Raw genomic sequence first — 12,498 nt, 5'->3', positions numbered from 1 at the left:
GAAACTCAACCTGTGAATTGTGATGAATGAGTGGAAAAAAATGTCAAAGATAAAGAGGAGCCAAGTCAAAAATGTAAACACAAATGGAGTAAGGAAGCAAGTTTACTTTTGATTAGTGCATGGCTTAATACATCTAAGGATGCCATTGTCGGAAATGATCAAAGTGCTTTGACATTATGGCAGCGGATCGCGACATACTTCAACACATATCACGAAGGAGAAGAACGGATAACCGGAAAGTAATGTAAAGAGCACTAGAATATGTTGAATCAAAGAGTTGCATGTTTCAACGGATGTTACAAGCGCATACAACTAGCACATCATAGTGGTTGGTCTGAAGAACAAATTGTAGAAGATGCAAAGGAAATGTATAAATCTGAAAATAACACAAATTTTCAATTGATGCATTATTGGAGAGTGTTAAAGGAAGAGCCCAAATGGAATACAATGTATGAACCACAAGGAAGTAAAAGAATAAAGGTATCAGAATCAGGTGCATACACACCCGAATTTAATGCAGACACTACTGATCAAGAAGTACATGAAGTGTGCCCTATCGATCAAAAAGAGGCAATACGAAAGGCGAAAGGAAAGGCGAATAATCATTCACCGGCTAGTACATTTATGGATACTAATGAAATAAAGGCATCTGCATTAGAAAAATTGGTTAAGATAAATTAGAAAGAAGCATAGGATAACAGAATGACAAAGTATATGGATTATCTCGTCATGGACACAGCCTACATGACTCCAGAACAAAAAAAAGATCATGAAAGTATGTGTGCTCATATCCGTACTAATATTTTGAAGTTTTATTTGTTCAATTGTAACGGCTTTATTATAACGACTCTATTGCAACGGCTCTATTATAACAGCTCTTTTGTAACGACTATATTATAACGGCTCTATTGTAATGACTATATTGTAACAGCTATGTTGTAACCTCTATAAATATCACATTTCAATCATTCACTCTGATTACCTCTTAATTTACTACATTAGTACTTCATAAATTACTATATATTCAAGTTTTAAAAATGGATTCTCCAAATCCTTACAAAAGTATGAGTCTTGAAGACATTATAATTTTGGAATGCACATATGACTCCGATGAGACGTATTTCAATAACTTCATATATGTGGGTAGATCGACAAGACGACGATGAAAGAGAACACACATTGATAGAGGTCGTGAAGAAGGGCATGCACGTTTGTTCAATGACTATTTTGATGATCAACCAATGTATACATATAATCAATTTCGATGAAGGTTTAGAATGTGCTGACATGTATTTCTACGAATAGTGCAGGCCCTTGAACAATATTCGGAGTACTTCCGGATGAGGTTTGATGTTGTCGGTAAAAGAGGGCTTTCGTCATTACAAAAGTACACTACGGCTCTCAGGATGCTAGCATATGAAAGGCCAACTGATTATGTTGATGAGTACATTCGAAAAGGGGAAACAACTGATATTGATTGTTTGGTCAATTTTGTTGAAGGAATAAATGAGATATTTGGTGCAGAATATCTAAGACGGCCCAATGTCGAGGACATTCTTCGCTTACTTCAAATGGGTGAGGCGCGGGGTATTCCAGGTATGATAGGAAGTATTGATTGCATGCATTGGGAATGGAAAAATTGTCCAGTATCATGGAAAGGTCAATTCACATGGGGTGATCATGGCACACCAACAATCATGCTCGAACCTGTTGCATTGCAAGACCTATGGATTTGGAAAGCCTTTTTTGGTGTTCCGGGATCCAATAATGACCTCAACATTTTGAATCAGTCTCCATTATTCACTGACATCTTAGAAGGACAAACACCCATAATAGAGTTTATGGTAAATGGTACAAAATATAACAAATGATACTATTTAGCCGATGGTATCTATCCCGAATGGGGTACATTTGTTAAAACTATCTCATTGCCTCAAGGAGATAAAAGGAAATTTTTTGTGCAATGCCAAGAAGCGGTGCGTAAAGATTTTGAGCGTGCATTCGGGGTACTTCAATCTCATTTTGCCATTGTACGAGTATGAAAGGATATCTTCGATATATTATTTATTTTGGTATTTGTACGATTAAACATAAAATTAAGAACACGTAGATCCTCTCCATTAGGACATGAATTTAAGTGATCCAAATCAGAATCAAAAAGTCAAACTAGCAAAATCATGTCTTTTTAACAGATAAAAGAGATATTCCATTCTTGCAAAATATCAAAACTATTTCTTTATGGAATATATCTCTAAGGCAATATGATCAAAGAAGAAACATCAAGATATGATATTTCTTAAATGTGTGTTGCAACAGGAATATAGCAACAAGCTCGAATAAGGAATATTGCAGAAATATTCTTTAGAGTTCTCGTGTTATATCAAAAATATTTAACTCTTCACTCAAAAATATATCTCTACATATATAAAAAGAGTTTTTATTTAAATATTATTAATATTCAAGGGTGGAATATTTATATCCAGTTCTGCAACTCATTTATGAATACTTACAGTAATTTTCTCCCGTTTCGTAAAATCAGCATTTCTCGGATAAAATTATTCAAAAATACTCAAACACATTTCCTATCATCCAAATATATTTTATATATTAGGAAATATATTTTAAGTATTTATACAAGTCAAAACTTTGGTCAAAAGATCCATCTCCTTTATTTCAAGAACAACGATATTTTTATTCGGAAGAAACGCTGACAGAACAGTTTCATTTTTAGATAAAATACTTCCACATGCTAGAATGACTTGAAATTTGGTATGGATCTATAAATGGTATTTTATAAGTATGGTAAAAATTTCGTAGCATTTAGAGAATTTTTGTTCGGGCACAAAAATCGAGGCAGTTGGTCCCACCGTTGACCACGTTTGACCTAGTTACCATTGACTAAAGTTGACCAAAACTTGCAGGACATCATTTTATATTATTTAAGTATTTATCATATTTTTTATGATATTTATTTAGGAGTTTTTAAGGTGGTCATAATTAATGGTGTTTAATCCTTAATTAAAGTGATTAAACAATGATTAAAAGAAAAGAAAAATATATATTTAATATATATATATATATATCAGCTGAAATTTGAATGAATACTAGCTTGTGCTTCCTTCCCACTTGCAAAGAAACACAACCTACTTGCCATGTCATCAATCCATGTGATACACTCTATCCACCATTCATTCCTTCTCAAATCTCAACCATTCAATCCAACCAACTTCTCCTATAAATAAACCCCCACCCCAACCCATTTTTCTCAAGCTAAAGAGCCACAAAGTTGCTGGGATTTTTTCAAGAAGTGCTTCTCTTGATCTTTTTCAAATTCTATACATACACTTCTTCTCAAAAACCTTCTCTCTCTTCAATATACTTACATATATACAAGGTTTTTGAAACCCAAGATTAGCTTCACCCAACCAAGCTTTATCCCACCAAGTGAGCTCATCCACTACCACTCTCCGGCCTCTCGAAGGGCTGCCCAAGTTTGACCAAAGAGCCAAAATCCGGCCGAACCTCCGGCGAATTTTTTCGACGAACTTTACCGACCGTTTTTCAAAAGTGGTAAGTTTTAGCTTCTTATTTGGGTTCTTTTTATTTGAGCTTTGTACTAAATTTCTCTACTTCATCTTAAGCTCTAATACAAGATCTCTTATAAATAAAGTTCTCAAGAGAACTAAGATTCGAACTCGGAATTCGAATAAGTACTTGATCTTCACATAAATCATCTCAAAAAGAAGATCTATAAACAAAAGTACTTTAACTCCGAAGGGGAGATTATATTTGACCCAAGTTCACGAGTTAGCCAATTATTTTTATTATTGGATCTTGGCTAACATTATTCGTGCACATAAAATATTACGAAGTAAAGTTTTAATCCCTTCTAACATCTCTAGTGTTCCGGGGGATTATAACTCGATCTATAAACACTTCCTAATTTGTCAAATATCAAAACGGATTAAGTTCACGAGTTAGCCAATTACTTACACTTAATATAATTGGATCTTGGCTAACCATTTCGTGCATATAAATTATTACGAAGCAAAGTTTTAATCCCTTCTAACATCTTTAGTGTTCCAGGGGATTATAACTCGATCTATAAACATTTCGTAATCATCCGTTAAAATTAAGAACGAATCAAATCCACGAGTTAGCCAATTGTTAGGTCCCAATATGTTTGTAGAAGGGGGGTTGAATACAAACTATACTGTTTAATCGAATTAAATGCGGAATAAAAAATGAAACAAAATTCAAGTTAAATAAAACTATTATTAAACTTGAAAGGTGTTACAATAACGGCATCGTTTACAAGGAATTAATCTCAAATAAATTATTACAAATCTAGAATAAATTCGACATGAACTTTTTCTATTTTTGCAATAAAAAGTTCAAATGCTAAAAGTAGTTTGAGATTAAGTTCTAGGGATTTTCATCCGCTAGATAATTACACAAAAACAAGAGAATGATTTCTAGTGGTTTAGATTTAACAATAAATACTAGAAATTAATGTTCTGAAATATTGCAGTTGAAGATAATAAGTTTTCTGTTGCTTTCCTTTTCTGTTCTTGAGTTGTTGGATATTGAATGTAGTAGTCTGAATGATCTGTTGTTGTTGACATTTTATAATTCAATCAATAGAATTGAGTTGTACTGGCAAGGCAATCGGTGAGACAATCCATTGATCTAGCAAGACAATCGGCATGACTATTGAATGAACTGGCAAGACTATCGGCAAGACAATTGAATGAGCTGGAAAGGCTTTCGGTATGACAGTTTAACTGACCTGGAAAGACTTTCGGTATGACAATTGATTGTCATACCAGTTCAACTGTTTGTCTTGCTGAATTAATATTGAATATTAATTCACAATCAATTCTGAAAATACATAATATTAATTCAGAATTAATTAACCAATTAATTCAATTAATCAATAAATTAATCTTTGCAGATATAATTTATTTTCTTAATTAAATTATATGACTTAATTAATTAATAGAGAATTAATACTATTCTTGAACAGCAACCACTCTTCTGACAATCTTCTGAAAATCACTGAAAATTATGAATCAATTCCACCACTTCAATGTTGACATTCGATGTACTGTCTGGTTCATGAATGACTAACTTCCGTGACGTTTCTTCATGTCTTGACTTTGATAACATGATTTTCTTCAGATTAAATCCCTGTAATTAATTGATACCCTGACAAGATCTATGTCACTTGATTAAATCCACAATCTTGATTTATATCACTGAGGCTTGATCAATTTCTTGAACTTCTTCCAGTGAAGTAATTCCTCAAGTCTGTAGATGAACATTGTTTCTGAATCCTTTGACACATGTTACTTTGAGAGATTTCTTTGACGGTGGATCTACTATTTACTTATTACATTCTTATTTGAGTTGAGTTAAATCCTCGAATAAATAAATAGGCTATGACATATGTCTTTCAATCTCCCCCTATTTGTTTGTTAGACAATAACAACAAATACCTAGAGGATAACTCAACTAACAAATAAGAAAAAGATATAAACATAAATGCAAAGTAAATAGCAGAAAAGTTTTGGATTATATTTAACAGTTTCCAGATTCCAAAAGAAATTTACAAGTGAATACAAGATAGGTGTTCCTCTAGTCTGAACATATGAATACATTTGTCTATCTTGATTCATAAAGCTTTAAGCATATTACATTAAGTTTTGAGTTATTCGAATTCAGTTGTCTTCCCTTCCGAATTCACCGTCTTCCAATTCTTGCAGCAACTCTTTGTCAAAGACACGATCTCTTTCTGAAGTGAAACTGTCTGGTCTAACTGGTTGACCTCCAACTGACTTTAGCTTATTCTTCAACTGATTATACCTTTTAATGTTCTTTTCACAGTAAGCTTGAATCAGATCAGCAGCTTTAGATTTCAACTCAGATGAGTATCCAGCAGTTCTTAAGTGATGTTCCATCCAGACAAGATGCTTAGCAGAGTAGTCATTAAGAGATTGTGAATTGAGATGGCAGATTTGAAGACAGTCAGACTTAAAGAATCTTACTTGAAAGGGTACGTTGATCACTTGAGGACTAGCCCTATTAGCAAACTCTTTTAGCCTTTCACGAAGGACTTCATTCAATTATGAGCTTCTTTTGACTTTGTTGAGAAGAACCCAAATCTCTGATAAAGAACGATTCTTAAACAGATGAAGTGATAGCTTGAAAGATCCTTCACTCTGACAATATACAAATATGCTCATTTCATTTAGTGATCTGTCAAAAGGAGCTGAGATCCTTGAGATTTCAGTCTTGATAGAATTCATGTACACGTCATTGTTTGGATTAGAAATTTCCAGCCTATCGAGAAGATGTAGAAACTCCCTATCACTATTTGTACTCAGTTGAGGTATATCAATAACTCTTCTTGCTTCATCCCACTTTTCACCAATCTTCAGAGTGACATCTCTTCTTCTTGCTTCAGCTTTAATGTCATGAAGACGTTGGGTTAGGTCACACACACACTGTAGAGGGGGTGAATACAGTGTAAAATACAATCAAATCGAACTTTAATAACTCAAGTAACAGAAAACAAACTTTATTGAAACAATAAACTCTGTTACAGTACGGAACTGTTACCTCTCAGTGATGAACAAAAATCATGAGAGCTGCTAGGATTACTACGAATAATATTTTCGATAATGATAACACTTATAGTGTAAACCCTATGTCTTTGTTTATATACTACATAGTTTCAAGATAATTGCTAATTGATATGGAATATAATTCTGCTTCCTAAAATATATCAATCAAATATCTTTTCTTCCAAGTATTCTATTCTTCATAGAATTCCTTCTTCATGCATATCTCTTCTTATGTTTGTCTCGATCTTCTTTCCTTTAATCAGCTGTTGTCCTTATCTGAACGTCCTTCAGTACTTAAGTTCTGATATCCATCTTCTGATGATTATCTCCTGATAATATAAGTACTGATATCCTTAAGTCCTGACTTCCAGTAAGTACTGATTTATCATGTTTAAGTAAGATCTGAAAACTAAACATAAATCATATTAGCCATGACATTATCAAATATATCTAACAATCTCCCCCAACTTGTAAATTAGCATAATATACAAGTTTAACAAATATTTGATGATGTCAAAAACATTAAGTACAAATGCATGAGAATTAGACTAGATAACTACAACTTACAGTCCTTAAAGCTTTACCAATCTTTAACTTCTGATAACAACTTCAGTCTGTACAAATATCAGAATTTAAGCAGTTGTATATCTTGACTTGGCTTCATCTTCTGATCTCTCTGATGTTAGGAGTTGTTCTGAGATAGTTCTTCAACAAACATCTCCCAGCATATCTGAGTTCATCAATCATCCTCCTTTTAGCATCTTTAAGTTCTGCAGTATCTTCACCAATTTGAAAGATTGCAGCCCTGAGATCATTAATCTTAGCTTTTCTTATATCCTGATCAAGTCTGATCAAATATGCCTTATCAGACTCAAGATTAAATTCCACAACCCTGTAACCCAGAAAGGTAGTTATAATCTTAGCAGTGTTGGGCTTCATTTCAACTATATCACCCTTATGATCTCTGTACCTTGGAAGATATGTGATGTCAGACTTAACAGAATAAAGCCTTTTCTGTCTCTGAATCTGATCCTTCAAATAGTTTGCAGCACTTTCTGTTAATCTGTCATTCACTTGAAGTAAGAATAGTACATGCTCCAGTTCTTCAAAATACTTCAATGGAATGGCATTTTGCCTTATATGATAAACCCTACCATTTGTCATGAAGTACAACAAGATGTGTTCTTTCAAGTAGGTATGGTAAACCATTTGTACAGATTCCAGTTGATTCAATCTCTCAGGAGTTGCTCCAATACCTGGTTCACTCAAGGAAGTTGGATCATTGGTAGTGTTCTGTATTCTTCTTTCATCAGTACTTCCCAATCCATTTTTATCTCTTGCTTCCTTTCCAGTAACCACTCTCGCTTCAAAACCACTTGCAGCAGTCTTCAAAGGTTGAGTCTGTTTTGCTTTAGTGAATCCTGGTAGGAGTTTCTTTGATTTATCTTCTGATATCAAGTTAACTTGAGCTATGTCAGAGGTTACTTGCTTCTTTAAAATATTAGAACTTACTGTCTCTTGACTCTGAACAACTTGAGCCATGTCAGAGGTTGTCTTAAAAACTTTTCTTGAAGTCAGAGCAAGATCATCCTTTTCATCAGTAATTTCTTCATTCACAGGAGGCACATAAACCTTGATAGGTTCACCAACTTTTTCTTTACCCTTGGAACTTGGATCTATCTGCAGTTGTGATTTAGCCATTGTTGCTTCAGTATTTGTCCTTTCTTTTATCACAATGCCTTTGAGTTTTGGAAGTGTTTTTTTACCAGAAGCTTTAGATTTAGACTTAACTTTTTCTGATTTAAGTCTGGCTTCTTCTTCCATTAAACTCTCCAAGTCCATTCCTGGATTTTCCTGAAGAAATAACTGTCTTGACATTTCTTCATCAAGATCTAAAAATTCATCAAAACTTATCCTTTTACCAGTAGCAGAACTAATTCTTTTTCCAGTATCAGAACTTGTCTTGTGACTTGTGATTTCAGCTTTTCTTGATGAGAGACCTCTACCCATTTCAGGGTTTCCTTGATCATCCTTTTCATCATCCTTCCCCTTCAGTGTCTTATCAGTTTTGCATTTGGACTTAATTACTTTCTCCCCCTTTTTGGCATCAGCAGGTAAGAGAAGAGAAACAAGCAATTCCACTGAGGCTTGGATTTCATTAAGTTGAGATTGCTGAGATGCTTGATTTTTCAGAATATCATCAATCTGAGCTTGTTGTGACTCTTGAGTCTTCTCAATATAAGCAACTCTGTCAAAGGTAGGTTGGAAGAATTTTTTCTTGTCAATCTTCTGAACTTGTTCTTGCTTCATTAATTCTTCCCTTAAGTGACATAACTCTGCATGAGTAGTTGAATGGAGACCTTGTAGATGTTTAGTACTCAATACAGTGACTCTAAGTTGTGTTTTGAAATCATCAGTATTTAACATTTCATCAGCTTTTGTCAAGTGCTCAGCCAGATGTTGTGCAGTTGGAGCACAGGTAACTGAGTTCCATTCCTTAGTCCACTCATGTCCTGCAGGAGTTTCACTCCAAGGCACTGGTGCTTCTCTGGTAACAAACTTCTTAACTAATTCAGATTTAAGAACAGTTTATTGAGGGGCATGTCCTGAAGGACCTGCTTCATCAACATCTGCATTTGGAGCAACATCACCACTATCTCCAGCATTTACAGCATCAGAATTTACAGAATCAGTATCTTCTAATAAAACAACAGTATGAGTAGCAATGGAGGCTTCAGGATCATCCTCTAATTGCTGATCTGGTTCCAAGTTCTGATTAACAGCTATATCCTGATGCTCACCTTTAGTCTGATCATCATCATCTAGATGCAGAGAAGGTGTAGTAGATAGTTCTGGAGTTTGAGCAGCATCAGTAACAGGTGTTGTTGATGGATTAGTTGTTGTTGGAGCTTCTAAGTAAAGTACTTCAGGCACAACCAAGTTCTGGATATTAATATCAGCACTTGTGCCTGAATCAACAGGAGATTCAGTCTTAGGAGACACAGATGGTGTGTTGGCCTTTTCAGTAGCAGCTTCCTTAGTTGGAGTTAATGGAGAAGCAGTGGCTTTAGCAGATTCTTGTTCTTGTGAGATCAGAGATTCCTGATCGACTTCCTTAGCTGATGCTTCCTCGTCATCTGAAACTGGCCTTTTTGCCCTCTATTTCTTATATCTCTTTGAAGGTATGGATTCCTTGGGAGTTTCATTAACAGTCATTCTTCTAAGCCTTTTGAGAAGCTTAGATCCCCCAATTGCAGAATCCTTCTGAGAAGGAACTTTCTCAGCTTCTTTATCAACAGGTTCTGAAGTAGGAACCTGTTCCTCACTATCAGATTGATCTCTCAAAACAATCCTCCTTCTCTTCTGAGGTGTTTGAGGAACAGTCTTTGTCCTCTTAGGCTTGGAAGATGAAGGCTTCACAGTAGGTGCTGAGGATAAAGGTTGAGTTGTCTGTGAAGTGGAGAGATATGATTTGAGATATGACCTGAGGGTAGGTTGAGTAGTATGAGTGGTATGTTCTGATGGTTGTTGTGGTGTTTGAGATGTGGTGGTTGGTTGGACATCAGGATAAACAGATCTGTAGGTGTCAGGATCAGCATTTACTAAGATCTGTTTTACAGATTGTGGAATCTGTAAAGGTCTAACCACCTTTTTCTTAACATCAGCATTTACCAAATCATTAAAAGCTCGTTTTGCAATTTTGAAAGATGGAGTTGAGTCAGTGGTAGGTTGGGGTTCATCAGCACAATAATAGTTATAAATAAGCTGACAAAATCTAGCAAAGTAGACAACATTCCTATCTTCTGTCATCCTATCCCCAATAAAACCTATCACAGCATTTGCAAAATCAAAATGAGTTTGGTTAATGATAGCATACCCGATGTGCTGACTCATTATAGGGATAGCATCAAAGTTTGAACACTTATTCCCAAAAGCTTTAGTGATGCAGTCAAAAAAAGAAGTTCCATTCCTTTCTGATATGAGCCCGTTTCAACTGCCCAAGCTTTGCCAAACTCTGCTCATACCCAAAACTAGCCATGAACTCTTTAAGAGCTGATTCCTCCGGGGTTGAAAAAGTACATCCTTCTGGTAGATGTAGGGCTTTGCGAATTGTACCAGGAGTTACCCCATATGTAGAATCATCCACTTCGAAAACAATACTAGGAGTACCATTTGGACCACCATTATCAAAGTTTCCAGTCCTCCAAAATGTCAGAACTTGTTGGCTCGAAAAGGTTGAAGGTTGGGTCAATGCATACCCAATTTCACTGTGTGCAAGAAGATCTTGCACAAAATGCAACTCAGATGGAGCTTCAGCATTATCAAGAATTGCAGCATAGTTATTTGGAACAAATTTAGCTCCATCAATGATCAAATCCTTAGGTGCCATAAAAATAATCGAGATTTAAGAGTGCTTGTTAGGTATTTGATAAAATGTCTATATGAAAAATCAACGTTAGGAGAAGAAAGAGAGTAAAAGCAAATAGAGAGATAAAGTATAAAAGTGAATAAAAGATTAGAAAATCCTCTCTCTGTCTTACTTATACTTTGAAAAAAAATGTAACTGTTGGACACCTGTCAGACATGCAGTAATAATGAATAGTTAATGGGCACGGGAAAACTATCCCTAATGATATGGACTGTTAATATTCTACCCAAGCATATTCTAATTTAAAATGAGACTGTTTTTAGATTTTATCCACAAATAAGTCAAGTAAAGAATCAGATTTTAATATCAGAACTTAGACTTATATCAGAACTTAACATTTATCAGAACATGATTTCTTAACTCGAAAAATGAATGCCTATCTTAGTAAGTCCTCACACAAATTCTGATATAGATTCTTCAGAACTTAATCATCAGAACGTGCAATCAGAACTTGTCCTCAGAATTTGTGCAATGTGACACAGAAATTGTTCATCTAAAATAACATAGATCACCACAGTAATTTTCATCATTCATATGGAGTGTTTAGTGTGTGCATTAAGCTAAATATCAGACAAAGAGTAAAGTCTGATTCACTTCAGTACATCTTAGAAATAAGGCATAACTAAAACTTTACTAAAAATCTGTCATTATTCTAAAACCTACTATTGAATGAGTTCATGCTTGAGTCCACCTCAACTATTTTGTGCTAATTTTGTGCATCTTTTTAAATTCCATTTTACAGTGGCTTCTCAGTGTAAGTGAGTCACGACTGCTTATCAAAATTTATGCTATTATCAGAGTATTTCTCCAGTAACCATAGAGTGTGAAAAGTCACCAAGAAAATATTTTGCTTTTCTGATGCATATTTACTTAATACCAGCAATGCACTTAGGTCGTTCCTTCCACATTCTTACTCTAGATCTCAAAGGAGTACCTGATTTTAATCCTTGATTCTTTTCTTTTTCTTTTGATAAGAGAGGTTTATCAGCACTTAGGACATTCAACAGATTTACTAGCATCAGAACTTAACATATGAGAAGCATTATTCTAGTTTGTGACTTAGTAATAAGATAGACAAAGTAAACTCAACTAAGCTCAATATCAGAATTTGCTTGTGTCAATAGATTTCCACAGAAATAATTACTTCTAACATGGGATCCCTAGTTTATTAAAGACTACTTGGTCAGCATCTAGCACAGGTATCCTCATAGGATTGAATAGTTACATAAACAGACATATCACTATCAGAGTTTAGAAAGTTACATCAAACAACAGTCAGTACTTAAGCAAGTTTTCAATTAAGCACAGAATACACAAAGAGAGTAATTTCTGTAAATACTGATCATAAAGTCTGATGCATCAGAATAAAACTAAGCAGATTTAGAAAAAGAACCTGAAACCATTCCGAGTTCATTTACCAATCTTGTAAAAGTAGCTTCACAT

The 12,498-nt window shown here is 34.6% G+C and overlaps 1 protein-coding gene across 1 annotated transcript; it reads left to right on the top strand.

The window, feature by feature from the left end:
• The first annotated feature begins 447 nt into the window (after nucleotides 1-447).
• LOC141685701 (uncharacterized) lies at nucleotides 448-1,871 on the top strand. Its single transcript, XM_074490790.1, has 2 exons — nucleotides 448-666; nucleotides 1,311-1,871. Exons 1-2 carry the CDS (start codon nucleotides 448-450, stop codon nucleotides 1,869-1,871), a joined length of 780 nt encoding a protein of 259 aa, XP_074346891.1.
• Nucleotides 1,872-12,498: the final 10,627 nt, after the last annotated feature.

This window comes from Apium graveolens, chromosome 9 (genome assembly GCF_009905375.1).
Source record: "Apium graveolens cultivar Ventura chromosome 9, ASM990537v1, whole genome shotgun sequence".
NCBI classification, from domain to species: domain Eukaryota; kingdom Viridiplantae; phylum Streptophyta; class Magnoliopsida; order Apiales; family Apiaceae; genus Apium; species Apium graveolens.
The sequence above is the reverse complement of the archived record's forward strand: the minus strand, read 5'-3'. Positions and strand labels throughout refer to the sequence as shown.

Coding starts and splice junctions, on each gene's coding strand:
- LOC141685701 (XM_074490790.1), top strand. CDS start 448: ATGTATGAACCACAAGGAAGTAAAAGAATAAAGGTATCAGAATCAGGT. Junction 667..1,310: donor CATCTGCATTAGAAAAATTG/GTTAAGATAAAT, acceptor CGAATAGTGCAG/GCCCTTGAACAATATTCGGA.